This window comes from Oratosquilla oratoria, chromosome 24, assembly GCF_046742065.1.
Source record: "Oratosquilla oratoria isolate Oo_2021 chromosome 24, ASM4674206v1, whole genome shotgun sequence".
Lineage (NCBI taxonomy): Eukaryota > Metazoa > Arthropoda > Malacostraca > Stomatopoda > Squillidae > Oratosquilla > Oratosquilla oratoria.
In genome coordinates, this window is record NC_134800.1 from 5,543,612 (window position 1) to 5,566,111 (window position 22,500).

The window sequence follows — 22,500 nt, forward strand, 5'->3', positions numbered from 1 at the left end:
GGGGAGAAGAGAGAGGAAACGGGGGGAAAGAGAGGAGGGAGATGAGAAGGTGAAAGAAGGGAAGAGAGGCTGAGAGGGGAGGGGAAGGGGAGGGAAGAGGAGGGGAGGGGAGAGGAATGAAAGAGGAATGGGGTGGGAGGAGGGAAGCCGAGGAACGAGGGGAAAGACGGGAGGGTGAAGGGAGAGGAGGGGAGGGGAGAAGAGGGGAGGGGAGGGGAGAGGAGGGGAGAGGAGGGGAAGGGAGGGGAGTGGAGTAGAGAAGAGGGGAGAGGAGGGGAGAGGAGACGAAGGGAGGGGAGAGGAGAGGAGAGGAGGGGAGGGAAGGGGAGGAGATAGGAGGGGAGGGGAGTGAGGAAGAGGGGAGAAAAGGGGTAGAGGAGGAGGGGAGGGGAGAGAGTGGTAAGTGGTGAGAGGGAGAGGAAGGGAGGAAGATGTGCTCGTGTAACGGAAAGGGCGTGTGATGGGAGGAGGGAGGAGGAGGAGGGGAGGAGGAGGAAGAGGAGGAGGAGGAGGAGGAGCAAGGACAGAGCTCAGGACGTCCGGTGAAACAATGTCGTTGGGCTCCTCCCTTTTGTGTACGACAGCTCTAGGTGTCATGTGCACACGTACATACGTACATACGTACACACACGTACATATACTGTACATTCGTATTACAAACGTACAAACATACACACACACACACACGTACATATACATTCGTACTTCAAACGTACATACACACACACATACACACACGTGCGATATACATTCGTATTATAAACGTACATACATATATACACACATATGCACATGTATGTACACACACACATACGCACACACACACGTACATATACATCCGTATCATAAACGTACATACATACATACATACACACATACGCGCATGTATGTACACATACACACACACACACACTGTTCCCTCCTTCAACCAGGCATCCCTCCACACGACAGAAGACCAATCACAACCCTCCATTCCTCCCCCTCCCCCTTACCCCTTTCTCCTCCTCCTCCCCCTTCCCCTTTCCCTAATCAACCACCCAGGAAAAAAAAAAAACAAAAAACGCGAAGGTCACACACCAAAGAAAAAAAAAAAAAAAAGGTTAGTTTTATCAAGGTCTAGGATCACGTGCCGGATGCGTGATCGACGGTTATTACCTTCCCGGATGAGTTTAGAATTCGTGGGGTCTGATTTATGGGTAATGCTGTCACCTTACACACACACACACACACACACACACACAGGAGAGAAGAGAGAACGAGAGAGAGGAGAGACAGGGAGAGGGAGGAGAGCATAGAGAGGGGGGATATGAGAGTGAGGAGAGACAGAGAGAAAGAGAGAGAGAGAGAGAGAGAGAGAGAGAGAGAGAGAGAGAGAGAGAGAGAGAGAGGGAGAGAGAGAGAGCGTTAGCAAAGAACTGCCTAATTATGTTTACAAAGTGTTCATCAATATTTGCTCTTGTGTGTTTATTTATAAATGTATAGACGTTTATATTCGTTTCTATGTAAACACTTTTCCAAATCTACTAAAACGTTAGTTCACGTTCAAGATACGTTCGAAAAAAAAACATAAAAAACAATTAATTGAATAAACAATTAATAAAATAAACAAATAAATAATTAAATAAATGAACTAATAAATATATTTATAAATTAACAAATAAATAAACAAACAGAATCCTCTTCACCGACATCATTTCTAAATAAACAACACATCCACGTCACTACAACGTCATCGCGTGCGCGTGTGCCGTCGATGACGTAATGGTCAACAGATGACGTCACGGCGCGACACCAGAGGATGAGTTGCCACGCTAACTTATGCGAATCTGTTGACGCCCAGGAAGGAAGTCTCTCTGTCTACCACACTCTGCGTGCGTTCGTGCGTGCGTATGTGATTCACCATAGTCTCGCATCACGTGCTGGTCTTGTGATTGATAGCTATTACCTTCCTGGATGAGAGATCAGAGTTTATATGTGTTTATGTCTATGTATGAATGTATGCATATATGTATGCATGTATGAACGTATGTATCTATGTATGTTTGCATGTATGTATGCATTATGTATATATAAATGTGTGTGTATACATGCATACAGGTATATATGTGTGTATACATGTATGTACGTATGCGTGTATGTATGTATGCATGTGTGTACGTATGTACGTATGCATGTATGTATATGGGAACGTGAACGGTCGAGTAGTATGCGGTCTTTGTGTTAAACTCATTCAAACAAAATAAACGAGATTAGGATCAGAACTCTCTCTCTCTCTCTCTCTCTCTATCTATATATATATATATATATATATATATATATATATATATATATATATATATATATATGTGTGTATAGTTACATGTCCAACTAAATCGTACACATGCACATACAAGTGAACGTAATTAACACAAACATACATATTCAGGTGCGAGCAAACACACACACACACACATTCACCATATGGACAAACAGTTATGTATTAACGAAGCATTCAGTTTCCACTGTCAGTTGTATTAGTGACCATATTCTTATATCATTATCCTTATATTTTTTTATATTTTTGTTTTTATTTTTTGTTTTTGTTACTTTTATCATCAAAAGATTTGTCATGAACATTTTGGTGTTTTGTGTTTCATAATAATTGTATTTAGAATTTACTGGTATTCTTTCGAGTATTTTGTGAATGGGATGCAGCGACTGTGTGTGTGTGTGTGTGTGTGTGTGTGTGTGTGTGTGTGTGTGTGTGTGTGTGTGTGTGTGTGTGTGTGTGTGTGTGTGTGAGAGAGAGAGAGAGAGAGAGAGAGTTTGTGTGTGATTCACCATGGTCTTGGATCACGTGTCGGACTCGTGATCGACAGCTTTAACCCTCCCGGATGAGAGCTCAGAGCTCATATATGACCGATCTATGGGTAATGCTGTGTGTAGGTATGTGTGTGTGAGTGTGTGTATTTACCCAATCTATTTACCTAATTGCAGTATATAGGAAAAGAAGGACGCTCTATGGATCCTGTGTGTACGTGTGTGTGTGTGTGTGTGTGTGTGTGTGTGCGTGTGCGTGTGTGTATGTGTGTGTGTGTGTGTGTGTGTGTGTGTGTGTGTGTGTGTGTGTGTGTGTGCGTGTGATATGCTTTATCTACTATTCTTGTGGTTTATAAAAGAACTACCAGACGGAAATCTGGTCGAAGAATCTACGAAGTTCCCTTTTGGCTACGGAGAAGGTGTGTGAGGATCCTACGCCAGGAGGCGCTAAGTGGCTGAGTCCTACACCGTCGAGGGGTTGGCGGTTCGAACCCTGCCGCCGGTGAATTTGGACCAAGGGCATGGTTTATTAAATTCCACGCTACAAAATCCTCTGTGAGGGGCACCGTCCTAGCCTCCCGATAGGGGGGGGTGGAGTAGATGGGCTGTGACATAAAACCGTGTATAAAAAAGAAGAAGGAGAAGAAAAGAAAGAAGAAGAAGAAGAGGAGGAGGAAGAAGCAGGAGAAGAAAAGAAAAAGATAAAGAAGAAGAAGAGGAAGAAGAAGAAGAAAAGAAAAAAGAAGAAAAGAAAAAATGAAGAAAAGAAAGAAGAAGAAAAGAAAGAAGAAAAGAAAATATGAAAAAAGGAGGAAACGAAGAAAAGAAAAAAGATGAAGAAGAAGAAAAGAAAGAGGAAAAAAAGATGAAAAAGAGAAAAAAAAAAATCCGAGGACGAATTTTAAGAGGTCAGGAACCTGAAGAACGGGGAAATCCCCGTCAGGAAGTTCCTGTCGCTCTATCGGAAGGGCGGCCGGATCTCCATAGTAAGGGGCGTAGGGCACAGCATGAAGCATGGTGACTGTACTACGGGGCTATAATTGAGGGGCATTAGGGTAGCATAACTGAAGACACAACATGACAGCATAGCTCCCGAGGTAGCATAGTTGCAGACGCAGCATGGCAGCATAGCTCCCGATCTAGCATAGCTGGAAACGCGGCATCACAGCATAGCTCACGATGTAGCATAGCTGCAGACGCAGCATTGCAGCATAGCTCCCGATGTAGCATAGCTGCAGACGAAGCATGGCAGCAGAAAACCTGACTGAGGCATGGTTGTGAGGGGCGTAAGGGTAGCATAGCGTTAGAAGCAGCATAGCAGTATTGCCCCTGACTCAGCATGACAGCATAACGCTTGACTCAGCATGGAGTGTCACCTTATCCTTCGAATAAGGTCGTCATCCTCTAGTGTGTATGTCAACCTTGAAGACGTTGAAGTCTTGTACAAGCAGGTGACATTAAAGCTTTCAATATGATGATCATTAATTCATAATTTTTTATTATCCGAAATTAGACGATTCTATTCAGGCGCGGTGTAGCCTTGCGGCAAAGAAAAGAAAAAAATAGAAAAAATCAAATAAGACAAAATAAAATATATAAATGAAGTCTCCTTCTCAACTGAATGGAATAGTTTGGTTCTGGTGGGAGTAAAGACCCCACAATACAAAACTGTTTTGAAGTGGTTGTAAACAGTGATACAATGAGTTAACATTTCATTATACACACACACACACACATATATATGTGTATATATATATATATATATATATATATATATATATATATATACACGCACACACGCACGCACACACAAAACATTCAGCCTGAAGATGTTTCCAGCAAAGACTGAAACGTTGCATCAGCCTACAGATAACTCGACAAACTACCCACCCAACATTGCAAGCTAGAGAGATATAGAAGCTAAAAAAAAAGAAAAGAAAAAGTTAAACAACGTAGAAGCGGCAGTATCTTTTAATCCTGTCTCCCTGAAAAAAAAAAAAAAAAAAAAAACCTACATGGATATTTCTAAAGTACAAGTACAGTCATTCTGTTATGTACTTAATTCCAAGTACATGTCACTGCACTTAAGAACAAGTACTTTATATGACAAAGAAATACTGTTACATATTCGCAAATCATCATAACATTATATCAATGTGATAGCATCATCATTTGTTTGTACTTGAATGTATTTCGTATTTTTCAAGATTTTTAGGTCTAAGTGCAAGTACATGTACAAATACCAAGTACAAATATATGAAAATCTGTACAAAAGTCAAACTACAAGTACATGTATTTGGACCCAACCCTGATATATATATATATATATATATATATATATATATATATATATATATATATATATATATATATATATTATATATATAAATTGTTTGAGATAAATGAGTGATAGGTGGGGAAGGGTAAACGAAGATGGGTTAAGAATACGTTTATTGTCCTAGAGAACGAAACGTTAAGACAATAAACGTATTCTTAGCCCATCTTCGTTTACCCTTTCCCACCTATCACTCTCTCATATCTATTGTTGAGACATTCTGACAGGTTGACGTAAGCGGAGTAGGAAACACAGGAGTCTTAGTCTTGAGTTTATTCCTGACTATTTTCGCAGGTATAAAAAGGCGAAACTAGTCAGGAATAAACTCAAGACTAAGACTCCTGTGTTTCCTACTCCGTTTACGTCTCTCATATATATATATATATATATATATATATATATATATATATATATATATATATATATGTGTGTGTGTGTGTGTGTGTGTGTGTGTGTGTGTGTGTGTGTGTGTGTGTGTGTGTGTGTGTGTGTGTGTGTGTGTGTGTGCGTGTGTGTGTGTGTAATTGTTCTAACGCGATCACGCCCTAATGATTGACTATGGGAACAAGAATCACTACATCTTAAGGCCACTTCACACTCGACCGATTATCGTCACCTTTTCCCGTGTTCGTTCGTGCAGAAACGACGTCGGTTATGATCTTTTGTTTTTCGAATTTCCGAATTACTTTTGGGTCACATATTGAGAAGCTGAACGACGAACTAAGGTAATTTAAACCTAGACGGATGTTAGACATAATGACGAAATGTTCTTAAGGGAAGTCTAGAACGTTGAAATAGATGTTTTCTTGTAGTTGTTTAGATTCATAACATTTGACGAGTGTGAAGCAGGTGTGACCAAGAACCGGCCTATAGGTTTAATTATATTTTTAAACCAAACTTTCATTGCTTCATAAAACTGAAAGTGTTCTGGTTTTTGGATTATTTTGGGAAAGTCATCGTGGTTGAAAATGTTCCACATCTAAGGCTCCTTTCACACGTACCGACTTTTCGCCGTGCGCCGTCCACGGCACGACGTCGTGGTCTCAAATTACTATGGGTGTGTATAGACGCTTTCATACGTGGTCGTGACGTGTGAAAGCGTCTATAGACACACATGGTTATTTGAAAGTACGACGTCGTGTCGTGGACGGCGCACGGCGAAAAGTCGTTACGTGAGAAAAGAGCCTAAGAGGACGAAACCGGCGACACAGCAGCTTCCCATTGCGCGCGTGGTGTCAGATTTTAGAAGACAGGTCAAAAACAGTGTTCGACTTCCGTTGGGTGTCACGTCCCTCGCCAGGGCAATCTATTGTCCTTCAACTTTTTAAAATAGCTTTTCCATCCTCCCTTAATTACCCGTTTGCTGGGACGTCAAGTTACCCTCCATTCACGTTCCTGACTCCACCCAACATAGTCCCGCCTTTCCGCCAATCAGAGACCAGGTTGGCCGGCCAGCGCGTTTCTGATTGGTTGTAGTAGCTGAGGGTTTGGCTCGACGTATCTGGATCGTCGGTGTGTAGGGTACAGGAGGAGAGGGTCTGTGATTTGGACGTTTGGGTCAAAATACCAGGTAATGGGAGCGCCAAATCGCCCTTGTGGACATGACCGGGGAATGTCTGAATCGGGGAAGGCGGGGAAGCTGGGAGAAGGCGTTGCCTCTGATGTGATTTCGAGGTCTGTTGATAGTGCCAGTTGACATGGTCATTTGGAGTAGTTAGCATCGGTCGTGGGGAAGGATAACTACGTTCAGCCTTACGAGGCTAACGAACTTTACCAAGTTTAGACTCGAGGGAACATTGGACTGAGGTGTTGCTGGACAGTGGAAAAGAAACAAAGAAACTTAAGACAAAAGAAGATTAGTGTCTGAAGTTTTAATCCATTTTCGGGACCAGGCTCTGGTCTTGGTGTGAGGTGGAGGAAGGGGAGCCAAGAGAAGGTCTGCCCAGTACGTGTGTGTTACGTGGTACCTGAGGGTAACATGTCCCTTTCCTGTCCACAGGCGTGAAGATGAAATTGACACCATTTCCCACCAGTATGGTGCATATGATAGCTGTCCTTTCCGCCCTCAATGCCGTCTCCAAGGGTGAGTAACACATCACGTTTTCTATACACTTGTTCTGTAATAGATCTCAACCACAAATTGATCAAGATCATACAAAATCCATAACTTTATGATGTCAACATTATAACGTCAACTTTGCAATTGTCCTTTCCTATAACAACCTTATATTAAACAAAAAATATTTGTATAATATTAACTTTTCATATGTTTTACAATACGTGAATCAAATCTATCAAAATCTATGTCTCAAGCTATAATGCCCTCTGATCAAAGCACATATTACTTGTATAACTTTACTTTTGTGTTTGTCCTATAGTATGTGAGGTTAATTTCTGCATATTACAAAGGATTACAAAGGCAAAGCATGCCGACAGGAGACCTTTTGATCCATATCTAGGTCGGATGCAAAAAAAAAAAAAAAAAAAAAAAAAAAAAAAAAAATCATAATAATAAATTAAAACTATAACAATGTAAATAACAATTAAAATACATAAATAAATGCATTGGTATAGTTGAATAACAAACAAACAGGTAAATAGTAAATGATAATAAATTGACATATAACTAATAATAAATGAAAATCAGACAGACAAATTATAACAAAACAAAAACAAATAATATAACATAAATTATAATAATTACAGCATCTTACTTAGGTATTTATCTAAATGATTCTTAAAGCTTCGAACTGAACTACATTGCACTACCTGTGCAGGAAGTTTATTCCATTCATTAACTACACGGTTGGCAAAGTTGTTTCTACCTACTTCCAAATTGAATCTATTTCCGGACAGTTTGAGACCATTGTTTCTTGTCGGATTCTCATTCAATGTGAAAATTTGGTCACTTTTGATGTTGTCAATTCCCTTTAAAATCTTAAAGACCTGTATCAAGTCACCTCTGAGTCTACGCTTTTTTAGGGAAAACAGATTCATGTGCTTAAGTCGATTTTCGTATGATTTATTTTTGATATTTGGAATCAGTTTTGTGGCTCGCCGTTGTACTTTTTCCAGTCTGTCAATATCTTTAATGAGATTCGGTGACCATACGGAAACAGCATATTCCAAATGTGGACGAACTAACGATTTATATAGCTTGTTAATGAGTGATGGACTTTTGAAATCAAAAGATCGCGCAATCAATCCCAGAATCTTATTTGCTTTCTCAGAGGCTGAAATACACTGCTTGGATGATTTGAGGTCGTTACTGATAATTACGCCGAGATCTTTTTCACTATCCACTTTTGTTAACGAATTTCCAAATAACTTGTAATCGTACTTGCTGTTATTTTTACCTATGTGCATTACCTTGCATTTACTTGTGTTAAATTTCATTAGCCACTTTTCAGACCATTGCTGTAATTTATCTAAATCTTCTTGAATATCTAATTGGTTTGAGTGATCATTTGCCACTCCGCACAGTTTTGTATCATCAGCAAATTTGGAAACAGTAGATTTTAGTCCATGGTCTATATCATTTATATATACTATGAATAGAAGTGGCCCAACAACGGAACCCTGAGGAACTCCACTTGCAACACTTTTCCATCCAGAAGTTTTTCCATTTAAAACAACTCTCTGTTTTCGACCTTTCAACCAATTACTAGTCCAACCTAATAGGCTACCACTTATTCCATGCAAAGCTAATTTAGTAAGAAGTCTTTCGTGTGGGACGGTATCAAAAGCTTTTGCAAAGTCTAGATATATTAAATCTATATTGTTTCTTTTGTCAAAATTCGAGACAACTGTGTTGTAGAATTCGAGTAAGTTAGTCACGCAAGAACGTTTCCGTCTGAAACCATGTTGGCTATCATTTATCAAACGGTTACTTTCTAAATGATATTCGATAGCATCTCTGATGATAGTTTCCATTATTTTTCCTACGATCGAAGTCAAACTAATAGGCCTATAGTTATTTGGTTTCTTTTTGTCACCTTTTTTGAATATGGGAGTAACGTTAGCTAGCTTCCATTCTCTTGGGACATCTCCGGATATGATGGATTTCTTGAAAATGATTTCTAATGGAACAACAATCTCATTTTTCATTTCCTTTAAGATTCTTGGATGCCAACCGTCAGGCCCTGGTGTTTTATTAACTTTGAGTTTGTCTATACACCTTTTAATTGTTTCTTTTGTTATATTTACCGTAGTGAGTAAGTTTACCCCAGACTTTTCACAGGTTTCAGTTTGGAATTCACTTTGAGGTGTTTCGTTTACGAATACCGAGCTAAAATAATTGTTTAAGAGATTACACATTCCTTCATTTGAATATTCAAGTTGACCGTCAGCAGATAATAGTGGACCAATGTGATTCCTAACAACCTTTTTATCTCTAATGTAACTATAGAATTCTTTGGGATTCTCTTTGGATTTCTCAGCGATGTTCATTTCGTATTGTCGTTTTCTTTTTCTTATTGTCTTTTTTAAATCTCTCTGTATTGATACATAACTTTCATAGTCATTAGATGCACCCGAGCACTTATATTTCTTATAAGCCTGTCTCTTTTTAGCAATACTTTTTTCAGTTTCTTTGTCGAGCCACTTTGGGCGAGCCTGATATGTCCTCTAATATATGACCAATTTCGATCACCGACACTGATCTATGTTACATCAATTTCATATCTGTCCCATGATATATGACATTTTCAGAACTATTAGCTCACTTTTGTATGAATTCTCCAATATGTTAATTTCTGTTCCAGTTATGTTTCTGAGCACTTCAGTGTTAGGAAGTTACTTACATAAGTTATTTATATCAGTTGTTAGTTTTCTCTGTGTTCTTAGTATCTTTACTTGACGACATAATTGGTTTAATGATCTGAATAGGGTAATAGTTGAGAAAATTAATAAAAATGTAAACAATAATAACAATAATAATAATAATAATGGTTATAATAACAATGATAATAATACATATACCAAAGGCCCTTACAAAGGAGGTAGTTAAAAAGAAAAAAATAATGGTGATGATAATATTAATGATGATAAACATTCAAAATGGTTACTTTAAGGTGAGACTTTACTCCAACAAAATTGAATATATATTTTTTCGTCAACCCGGCACTGTATTATCTTTATCTATATTCTGACTGCCGCCAGACGATTTTATTCACCTAAAACAAGACTTCATATAACCAAATGGTTAATTAAATACATAAACACTTCCAACAGACATCTTTGACGACTTCCATATTTGGTGTTCATCTTTAAAGCTTTCCTTAATTAATTTCCTTAAGATGTTTCACCCCAAGATAGACAGACTTCCCTTTATCTCGATATTAGCTCACCCTACATATTTTATTTTGGCTAAAATAAGACGATTTTATTCAGCTAAAGGAAAGTACTTGAAGGTTGATGCTTATATCAGGATTTATCTATCATTTACGTTTATATAAGAACATAAAAATGAAGGAGACAACAAGAGACCATAACGCCTACACTAGGCAGTTCCATGTCAATGACTACCTGTCATCCCCATCTATAAAGTTGTCTAACCTTTTCTTAAAATGACCGATAGTTTTAGTGTTCAGCACATCGTCACTAAGTCTATGCCATTCGTTGACAACTCTATTATTAAATCAGTTCTTCCCTTCTCAAATCTAAATTTGTCCAAATTTGCACCTTTGTCTGCCTCCAGACTATTTTCTGTTTATGCTTTCTTTTAATAGTATTAGTAAAGTATTAATGATGGGATTATGCCCAAAAATTTAGACAATTCCGATACGATACCCGATACTGATCTAATTGTTCAATTCCGATACCTATAATGATGATACAGTTCATGACAATTTACCAAGTCCTGTAATTGGATCGGTAGACAAGTATTTCGTGAACAAAGAAATTCTATCTATCGTTTATCGGAATCAGAAGGTTACAGCAGTATCGGATTTATATTGGATTTATATCGGAATCAGAAGTTTACAGCAGTATCGGATTTATATCGGAATCAGAAGTTTACAGCAGTATCGGATTTATATCGGAATCAGAAGTTTACAGCAGTATCGGATTTATATCGGAATCAGAAGTTTACAGCAGTATCGGATTTATATCGGAATCAGAAGTTTACAGCAGTATCGGATTTATATCGGAATCAGAAGTTTACAGCAGTATCGGATTTATATCGGAATCAGAAGTTTACAGCAGTATCGGATTTATATCGGAATCAGAAGTTTACAGCAGTATCGGATTTATATCGGAATCAGAAGTTTACAGCAGTATCAGATTTATATCGGAATCGTTAAAGAATTTGATATCGTCCTATTACTAGTAAATATAGTTCCCAATTGTAGTAACAATGGCGACCACACAAAGTCAATTTACTATTAATTGGTATTTCGAGACTGACTAGAAAATCTACATTAAATAGATTAATAAATAAACAATCACGTAAATAAAGAAGTTCACATAATGAATATTATTTCTGGATTATTAAAAAAAAATATATTTCTTGGGTTTAAAAACGTACTCATTATGTTCTCTGTAAAATTTCAATCAATGAAGAAAGTAAAGACAATCTCAATAGAATAAACAAGAAAACAAGCAAATAAACAAATAAAAATATAAATAAGCGAAAAAAAATATATATAACCGCTCTTGATTTTCATCCAGACGATGTTATTCTACAAACTTTTGTCGACGTCACGGGAGCTGCGCAGAAACGACAGAAATTACTGCCCAAGCGCGCAGACGCGTCCAGAACGCGCGATCCAGTATCTGTCACTGTGACGGAAGTGACGGGATTTTCCGTCACAGTCACACTATTAAAAAGAAATTTCGAGACGGTTTTTACCGCGAAAGACGGTTTTTAGCTCGGTCGGTTTTGATCAAGAGGAGACGTAGATCATGACCGTAGAATCGAGATGACGGTCATTGTGGCCTCAAATGATACGGACATTTTTGCTTTCTCTCTCTCTCTCTCTCTCCCTTTCTCTATCTCTCGCTCTTTGTCCCTTTCTCTTTCTCATTCTCTATATTTCTCCACCTTTCTCCCTATCTCTCTTTTCTCTCTCTCCCTTTCTCTGTCTCCCTTTCTTTCCCTCTCATTCTCTCTCTCTATTCCTATCCCTCTCTCTCTCTCTCTCTCTTTATCTCATTCTCTATTTCTCATCTTCTCTCTCTCACTCTTTCTCTCTTCATTTCTCTCTCTCTCTCTCTTTCTTTCTTCCTCTTCCCCCCTCTCTCTCCCTCTCATTATTCATTCTTCTCCTATCCCTCTCTCTCTTTCTCTGTCATTTTCAGTCACTCTCTCCTTCTCTTTCTCTCTTCCTTTCTCTCTCTCTCTCCCTCCCTCTCTCTTTCTTTCACTCTTCCTCTTCCCCCCCTCTCTCTCCCTCTCATTATATCTTCTTCTCCTATCCCTCTCTCTCTCTTTCTTTGTCATTTTCAGTCACTCTCTCCTTCTCTCTCTCTATATCATGAAATGACTACGTCAAACTTCTCAGCGGAACAAACTTCACGCTGAGACAGTTGCATGTAACACTCTGAGATCTGAAATCTTAATAAGTCCACAGTTCTTTAACGACGCCTTGTTATTTAATCAGTTACGTTCTTTGTTATTCAATTTTTACACGTCCCTTGACGCCTCGTCCTTTGGACGGAAAACGAATCGTAATGCCAGACCCCATATCCAGATTAAAATAAATAAATGAAATAATAAAAAATAATAATAGATAAATAAATAAAACATAAAAATAAATAAAAATAGATAAATAAATATAAATAAAATAAAATACATTTCTAGATGTTGAAAACACGATTCAAGTAACTTACCCACTGTACCACTACTCACAAATTGATTACTAAAGTAAATAAAAAAAATAAACAACTATATAAACAACCCAAAAAAGTAAACAAAAATAAACACAACTTAACACATGAATAGATGAATTAATTTAATCATTATTATATAAATAACAAATCCATGAATAAGTGAACAAATGAGCAGGTGAATTTGTACAATCAAACACACGAATAAATAAATTAATTTAAATATTTCTTAAAAAAGGTGGAAGAAGAGAGTCACGGGTCTCGTTCCGAGTTTATTCCTGACCGGTTTCGCTTGTAGCTTCTCCAGAGGAAGCGAAACCGGTCAGGAATAAACTCTGAACGAGACCCGTGACTCTATTTCCACCTATTTTCAACTTGTCACAATGTCTCAACATTTGTCTTAATTATTTTGCTCAGATACGCAAGAACGACTTGACCACATCTCCCCCTCCTCTCACATTGGCCTCAATCTCCTTCAAAAACAACTTCAACTTTCTCCTCCTTTTTGTCCTCCTCCCTCCTCCTTCCCCTCCTCCTCCATCTTCCCCCCCTTTTTCCCACTCCCCTTCCTTCACCTTCAGCTAATTACTCCTTCTCCTTCAACTCCTCCACCAGTTCTTCTCTTTTCCAAAGCCTTATAGAAGGAAATGTTTCTTAACTCTGTGTATGTGTGTATGTATGTATACACACACAAACACATACATACATATATATGTATATATATATATATATATATGTATATATATATATATATATATATATATATATATATATTCTTTTTGACAGACGAGATTAAATAATATTTCTGTTTCTGCATTATTTATATTTTTTTTTAGAACTTCAATTTCTCTTGCTAATTTACGGTGTTGGACTGATAGTTTGCTGAGTAGCTGTCCGTATGAGGCAACCTCATACGGACAGCTACTCAGCAAACTATCAGTCCAACACCGTAAATTAGCAAGAGAAATTGAAGTTCTTAACAAAAAGATAAATAATGCAGCAACAGCAATATATATTTACTCTCGTCTCTCAACCAGAGAATAATCTTCCTGGCTACACTAATATATATATATATATATATATATATATATATATATATATATATATATATATATATATATATTATATATATATATATATATATATATATATATATATACAGTCCCCGGATTCTTCCCTCGCATTTTCATATCCTATCATGAAATTCCTTCCGTCCGGATTTTGTGGTATTTTATCCTTTTATTCTGGCTGTCTCCGAGGTGTTCTGTTCATCTTTACGACATCACTTAAGTAAAAAAAGACTTAAATCCGAAGCCAAAAATATCAAACACCTTTTGACTCAATGATCCCACAATTCATTCATTTATCTATTTATTCATTCATATTAGGTGGGGCAGGTGAGTTTGATAGTTTTGAAAGGAACAAAAATATATTTTGGAAAGTGATAAGGCTGTGAAGAGGTGAGTCTGTGAAGAGGTGAGAAAGTAAAGGGAACAGATGGGCAATTGTTTATAGAAGGGAGATCTTTTAGGAGGAGATTTGTGTCAAAAAGTATTTCCAAGACGTTTCTGAATGTGGAGAAGAACAGTGAGGCTATTCTAGCGGTAGGATATACTATGATAACGACGAGGATGAATAAGGAGAATGATCAGGCTATTGTGGAAGAGAAGGTACATGTAGGACCGAAAGAGTTGAAGGCGGGAAAGGCACCTGGATTGCATAGGAGTTATGTAGAATCTCTGACATATGATGAAGTGGTAATAGTGGCATGACTGGTGAGATTGTTCAATGTGTACCTGAGGGAGAGGAGTGTCCCGATGGGTTGATGGAAGAGAGCATGTATAGTCTAAATATACAAGGGAAAAGGAAACTACAATTTGTGTGATCGTTTTAGGGAGGTAAGTTTTTTGACTACGGTGGTAGGGTGTACGGGTATGTGTGGACAAACGGTATCAAGAGGGAAATAAAGCGTGTGGTTTGGGAAGAACAGTGTAGGTTTAGGGAAAGAAATGGGTGTGTGGATCAAGTTCCTGTGTTGAGAGAGGAATGTGAAATTTTTTTGGGTGTTCGTGGATTTAGTGAAAGCGTTAGAATTGACACAGGGTTGTGGACAGCGTTGCAAGGAAGTGGAATTCGGGGACATATGTTGAAGGCAGCGAAAAAAATTACATGTGAAGGTCGGAAAAGGAGAGTAAATAGTTTGAGGTGAATGTGGGCCTGCGTCAGGGTCGTGTGATGTCATCATGGTTACCCAATGTGCACATGGATGGAATGGTAAGGGATGTGAACGCGATTGTGCTATGCAGGGGTTTGGAGTTGGTGGGTGAGAACAGGCTATGGGAAGTAGATCAGTTGCTATCAGCAGATGCCAATACACTTATGAATGACTCCCAGGACAGAGCGAGGCAGTTGGTGATTAAGTTTAGCAGGAAGAATGTTACAAGTGAATATGAGTGAAAATAAAGTGATGAAAAGTACAAAGAATGATAATGGTAGCAGGTTGACGAGGGTGAAGGACGAGAGCTTTAAGGGTGTGGAGAGTTTCTGTGGATGTTTGTAGCAATGAATGGAGCAGGCGTGGATGGAGTGAGTGCCAGAGGAAGACCGAGATGGATGGATGGATGGATGGAGTGAAGGGAGTTTCGGATGCACGTGATATATTTATTGAGAAACAAAGAGAGAGTTCAAATTCTAAGAATTGATGGAGGGAGTGGGAATGGATGATGGTATGATGAGACCCGAAAGTGTTGTGGAAAATCTGTGCCTTACTGCACTGCTCATGACACAGGAGGGATTGTTGAATATGTTCTATATTTTTATGATGTGTGTGTGTGTGTGTGTGTGTGTGTGTGTGTGTGTGTGTGTGTGTGTGTGTATCGATTTTCTATATTTGTGTGTGTGTGTGTGTGTGTGTGTGTGTGTGTGTGTGTGTGTGTGTGTGTGTGTGTTTAATCTTACGTTCTCGTTAGGTGATAAAAAAGATTTGTTGTTTAAATACAATATATATAATGAACAAAGTCGCCTGGTTTTAGCCAATAGAAAATATGTAAATTGATACAAAGGTATAAACGAAATATCAAAACTATTAGACACATTCAAACCAAAGAAAACGTGACAACAGTTACTAAATAATTCATATAATTACAAACAAGGGAAATATCTAGTATGGGAAAATTTATTTCCAAATCATCATTTAATAGAAGCAACGAATCATATAATGTCTAGTTATATGACTGAGCTTTCGTTTTACAACGCACACGCATGCGCAATGGGTCAAATTGAAGTCACTTTCTGTATGACGTCACAACGTCAGAAAACGTAATTTACACACAAAATTAAAATTCTGCCTCACGAAAGTTTTACGCTACGTAGGTTTTCATTGTTTTGACAAGTAATCAAATCTCATCATGCAAATAAGTTATACTGTTCTGTGTGCACATTTGTTCAAAGTTAATTAAAATACTCGTAATTCAAAAAAGTACCGTTAAGCTGTCAAAATCCGTTAACATTTCAGTCGCGGAGCGGTTAAAACAAAACCGGGAAAAACATATTAATAAAGAAAAGATAATTCCTATCAAACAGGATTGAAAAAAATATGTACATAAATAAAGAAGCTGTCAAAATCCGTTTATATTTCAGTCGTGGAGCGGTTAAAACAGAATTGAAAAAAAACAAAAACATATAGATAAAGAAAAGAAAATTCCTATGAAACTGGACTGAAAAAATTAAATAAAGAAACCAAAAACCCTGGTGTGAAGGACATAATACACTGGTGTCGATGACTCACAGGCTCTATTCTGTCCATGCAAGAGAAATTTGTTAATAAAAATGGTGGAAGTTGCCCAACCATCCACAGAGGCCTTAACATCCGGGCGTCTCCCCCGTCCAGGACGTTGTCCCACAGGGGCGTTACCCCATTTGGATCACCTCACTGCGGTGGCTGACACTGTCGCTCTATGAATACATTGTGCAATTTGGGCATCACCCTTTCCATTGAGGTCAGCTAACTGTCGTGTCACGTTGTCGCCCGTCGGTCAGGCAAAACCGAAGTAGACTGACATCGGTAACGTGATCGAATCCTGTCAGGTGAGGGTTGTTTGGGGTGAGATGCTACGCGGGAGCTGTGTGCGGGTTGTATACAAAGGATTTAAGGGCTGTAGGTATGTTAATGTGTGAGTGTACGCATGTACATAATACACACACACACACACACACACATATATATATATATATATATATATATTGGGTGCAGATCCTCTTTAATACACATTAAATTGAACACAACAGCATTCTGATACTAATTAATCTTTTTTCTAAAGTGCTCAATCTTTCTGGCTGCTCTTTACAAGAAAATGAACACGACATAAAGAGCATATGATGTTTAGTTAAACACAAGAATTACTGGTAACCCTGGGGAGATATTTCACACGCAGACACACACACACACACACACACACACACACACACACACACACACACGTGCGCCTAGGTCAATTGCTCATACACTTCAGGATATAACGAGTTTAACTGTCCCTGATTGGTGGTTATCATTGCACACCTATCGAGGTCGTAGGTGGCGGAGGGGGAGGGGTGGAGGGGGAGGGTGGAGGAGGGCAATCATCGTGGAACCAATGACCTTTGAGTGACGTCACAGCGTACACCAAAAGAATATTTCTCCTATTTTGGATTTTTTTATTTTTAAGATTTATGTGAAACTGTACGAGGTGTCTGTATAGAAAATAAATAAATAACATAAATAATAAATTGAAATACATACAACATTTAAAATAGATCAAATATATAAAATGAAGACAAATGAATAAAATAAAACAAATAAAGAGATAAATAAATCAAGTTATTGTCGATCAAAGAGATAATATATGAGAATGCTTACGTTACAAAAGGGTCATCATTTGAAGATCTATGCTTGTTATTATCGATAAATATCTAACTTCTATAGCAAAAGGAGAGGGAAAGACACCTCTGAAGGTGCAGATTTAACAGAAATAGTAATACAGACTTTCGTGACACCTCTACGGCCCCGAGGCACATATTCTATTTTCTAACAAAAGGATATTAATTGTTATCGAAAAAACTGCGTTGCTTGTTTAAAGTAGCTTGTTATACAAATATATTTATACACACACACACACACACACACATATATATATATATATATATATATATATATACATATATATATATATATATATAATAGAACTTTGTATATATATATATGTGTGTGTGTGTGTGTATGTGTGTGTGTATGTCCGATTGCGTATGGGAATTCGCGCATGGGAGGAAGCGGGAAGGGTGGGGGAGGAAAGGAGGTGGGGGGAGGAGGGAGGTGGGGGAGAGAGGGGGGAGTATGTCTGCTCACCGGAATGTCCCGCTTTTCACAAGCGGCTCGTGCTGTTGGACACACGCAACCCATTGCGTGCCATGGCACAATACAGCGAGTGCCAGGTGCGTGCAGTGCAAAAAGTGGCACATGCACCTAACCGAGAGGCACCTCGTTTCAGTCCGGAAGAGATAATTTGAGATTATTCTGGTCTTGGCAGATCAAGTAGCGTCATTTAGGCAAGGAAAAATAATAAGAACACAAATAAATAAATAAATAAATAAATAAATAAATAATAAATCAATAAATGACTAGATAAAATCAATAAATGACTAAATAAATCAATAAAATTGATAATTGAGTAAATAAATAAATAAATATATAAATAAATAAATAAAGAAATAAGATAAAAAAGAAATAAAATATAAAACAATAATAAAATTAAATATATGAATAAACAAAAAGAAATACATGAGTAAAAATAAATCAACAAGAATATATAAAAAATGAAAATATAAACAAATAAAGATAAAGAAATAAAACGATATAAATAAGAACAAATATATGAACAAATAATTAATAAATAGAAACAAATAAGATGAACAAATGAATAATTTAATGAAAAAAATCTTGAAGGGGGCGAGGTTAAAGGTACAGAATTATCTTAACTATTTCAGGCACCAATCTCCGCTTAACGACTGAATAAAACCATCCCTTAGGTGACTAAAACCGTTTAACAAAGGACAGGACGAAGGGCGTGACCAAGGTGGATTGAACTAATCGAAGAAGATTTCGTACCTTTGAAATAGTTTCGTTAAAAAAACACAGGGACAAATTAATAAATAAAAAGTGCAAATAATATAAATAATAAAGTAATAAATAAATAAAAAAGCACTAATAATATAAATGATAAATGATAAATAAAAAGTGCAAATAATATCATTAATAAAATAATAATACCAAATAAGATAAATAATTGAATGAATATTAATAATACACACAAAAAAAAAATCTCAAAATAGTCTCAAACTCTTCATAACGACTTATGAGTTATTCAATTTGATTAACTAGTATCTTGTAACATTGACTAGTCAATATCCGGTACCTATGACCCACCACTGTCCAAATTTCCAGACACACAAACAACCACTCACGATCTATGAATTAACTAGTTAAATTAACCAGAATCTTGTAACATTAACTAGTCAATATCTATGACATCTTATTGCCCAGAAAATACTCAACAAGACAATTTTATTCACCAAAGAGGAGCTCTTTGTCACTAAGAGGTCAGCCGGCTACAAAGAGGTGAATAATGGTTGGTGTCACGGTGGTTACCTGCGTGTATCACTTATGACGTCACGCTCTTTATACACATAACATAGGATCCTTCCCCTTTCAAGCGGGGTAGCCCGCTCAAAGGGCGTTTCCACTTCATACACACACTATAGATTTCTTTAATAACATATGCATAAATTAAAAATAAATATATAAAATAAAACAAAAATAAGTAAAAAAAATAATTGATCAATAGAATAGAAAAAATGAAAAAAAAATATAACAATTAAGAAATATAAAAAAGATAAAAAGAAACGAAAAAGAAATGAAAAGGGTAAAAATAAATACACAATAAGACATAAATGACAATAAATAAACGACTGAATAAATAATTAAATAAATAAATAAAGACACTATAATCTCACATACTGTATTGAGCTTCATCTCATACACCGGAATACAATGCCGGAATATTATGTCGGAATATAACAACGGAATATTACGACGGAATATTATGACGGAATGCAATGTAATGTAATACCAGAATATACAGTCATAATATAACGCCGGATTATTACGAAGGAATATAACGCTGGAATATTACGAAGAAATATAACGACGGAATATTTCGCCAAAATTTTACGACGGAATACTACGACGACATATGAATATTACACCGAAGTATTACGACTGAACATAACGCCGGAATATTACGACGGAACATTACGACGGAATATTACGCCGGAATGCGTCGTTTAAGGACCGAAGGATCTTCTTCTGCCTCACACTCTCTCCGGACGAGGGAAAGTCCGGTCCGGACACGACCGGATGGGCGGACGAGGACGGGGCGGCCAATGGGTGATGGGCGGAACGCCGTTGGTGATGAGGATGACGCGAGGGGGGGGGAGAGGGAGGGGGAGAGAGGGGGGAGAGAGAGGGTAGAGAGAGGGGGTACTTGGGTAGAGAGAGAAAGGGGGAAAGAAAGAGAGGAGGGACAAGGATGGAGAAAGGGGGGAGAAAGGGAGAGAAGGGAGATGGGGAGGGGAGAAAGAAGCCTTCGAGGGGGGAGGGGGGAGAGGGGGAGAGAGAGGAAGGTGTCCCAATTAGGATGACGTCATCTGGTTTAGTAATGAGAGTAAAAACACTAACAGAGGGAAATGGGGGGTAAACGGGGAGGGGTCCAGAGGGCGGGAGGAGGTGGGTTTGGTGATGGAGGGGAGGGGAAGGGAGGAAGTAGGGAGGGGGGGATGTGTGACTCACCATAGTCCTTGATCACGTGCTGGACCTGTGATCAGCAGCTATTACCCTCCCGGATGATAGCTCCGTATTTAATATGCAGAGTAGATTGCGTGTTGTCTAAATAGGCGAAGCATCCAGTGACGTCAGACAGTAACGTCATAATGATGTGACGTCATCAAGGCATGTCATAAGGATGTGACGTCACTAAAGCGTGACGTCATTAGGGGGTTAACGTCACCAAGAAATCGTCTGAGTTTTCCTCCTCATCCTTCACCTCCTCTTCTTCCTTCAATTCTTCCTCCTTAACCTCCTCTTCCTTTTCCTCGTCCTCTTCCTCCTCCTCGTCTTCCCCCTACTCCTCGTCTTCTTCTTCCATCACCTCTACCTCCTCCTCCTCCTTCTTTTCCTCCTCCTTCATCTCCTTCCTCTCCTCCATCTTCCTTTCCTCTTTTACTTATTTCATTTTTTCTTTTCCTTCTCCTCCTCATACACATCTTCATTCTCTTCCTCCTCCTCCTCCATCACCTCCTCCTTGAGCTCCTATTTCTATTCCTCCTCTTCCTTTACCTCCTCCTTTTCTTCTTCCTCCACCTCCCCCTTTCTCTTCTTGCTCCTCCTCTTCCCCTTCTCTTACTCCTCTTCCTCCTCCTCCCCCTCCCCATTTTCCTTCTTCTCCCCTCCCCTTCCCCCTTTTCCCCCTCCTCCTCCCCTCCCCTTCCCCCTTTTCCCCCTCCTCCTCCCCTCCACCCTTTCTCCTTCTCCCCTTCCTCATTTTCCTTCTCCTCCTCTCCTCCCCTTCCTCCTTCACTTCCTCTTCTTCGCCGTTCCTTCTCCTCCTCGCCCTCCTCCTTCTCCTTCTTCCGTAATTATGGAGGTCTGCGGCCTTGAGAAGTCATAAAAGATGGAAGACAGAGAAATCGTGATTGATGCCAACGCTCGACGTCTCAATGAAGAGGAGGAGGAGGAGGAAAGGAGGTGGAGGAAGGGGAGGAGGAAGAGGAGAATGGGGTGGGGAGGAGGAAGAGGATGGGGGATGGGGAGGAGTAAGAGGGGGAAGAGGGGGAGTAAGAGGAGTAGGGAAGGAGGAGGAGGGTGGGGAAGAGGAGGAGGAAGAGGGTGAGGAGTATGAGGAGGAATAAGAGGAGGAAGAGAAGGAGGAGGTTGGGGAGGAGGGGGAGGAAGAGGGGGAGGTGTATGAGGAGGAATAAGAGGAGGAAGAGAAGGATGAGGGAGAGGAAGAGGAGGGAGAGGAAGAGGAGGGTGAGGAGGGGAGGAAGAAGGGGAGGAGGAAGAGGAGGAGAAAGAGGGTGAGGGTAGGAATCCGCCGTGAAACACTTAATAATAAAAAAGGCCAATAATAACAATAGTCTAAAAATAAACAAGTAAATAAATAATTAAACAAAAATAAATAAGAGAGAAGAGTGTGGACAAAGACATGCAGTGAAGAGAGAGAGAGAGAGAGAGAGAGAGAGAGAGAGAGAGAGAGAGAGAGAGAGAGAGAGAGAGAGGAAGGCGGAAGGCAGGAGCGGAAGGAAGCGGAACAGCGGAACCAATTAAGATCGGAGACAACACAAAGAAGAGAGAGCGGAGGGAGTGGGAGGGTGGAGGGAGGAGGGAGAGAGAGAGGAAGGCGGTAATATTGTACATAGTGATGTGGATTCCTCACAGGTGCAATGTCATT

General features: G+C 38.8%; 1 protein-coding gene across 2 annotated transcripts in view; it reads left to right on the forward strand.

Annotated features, from left to right (window-relative positions):
- Nucleotides 1-6,571: 6,571 nt before the first annotated feature.
- LOC143038409 (uncharacterized) overlaps nucleotides 6,572-22,500 on the forward strand; it is a 56,210-nt gene continuing 40,281 nt past the window's right edge. For both annotated transcript variants that reach the window (XM_076207562.1, XM_076207563.1), the window contains exon 1: nucleotides 6,572-7,217. In XM_076207562.1, coding sequence (XP_076063677.1) covers nucleotides 7,142-7,217 — 76 coding nt within the window. In that variant the 5' untranslated portion in view covers nucleotides 6,572-7,141. The remainder of the gene's footprint in view (nucleotides 7,218-22,500) is intronic.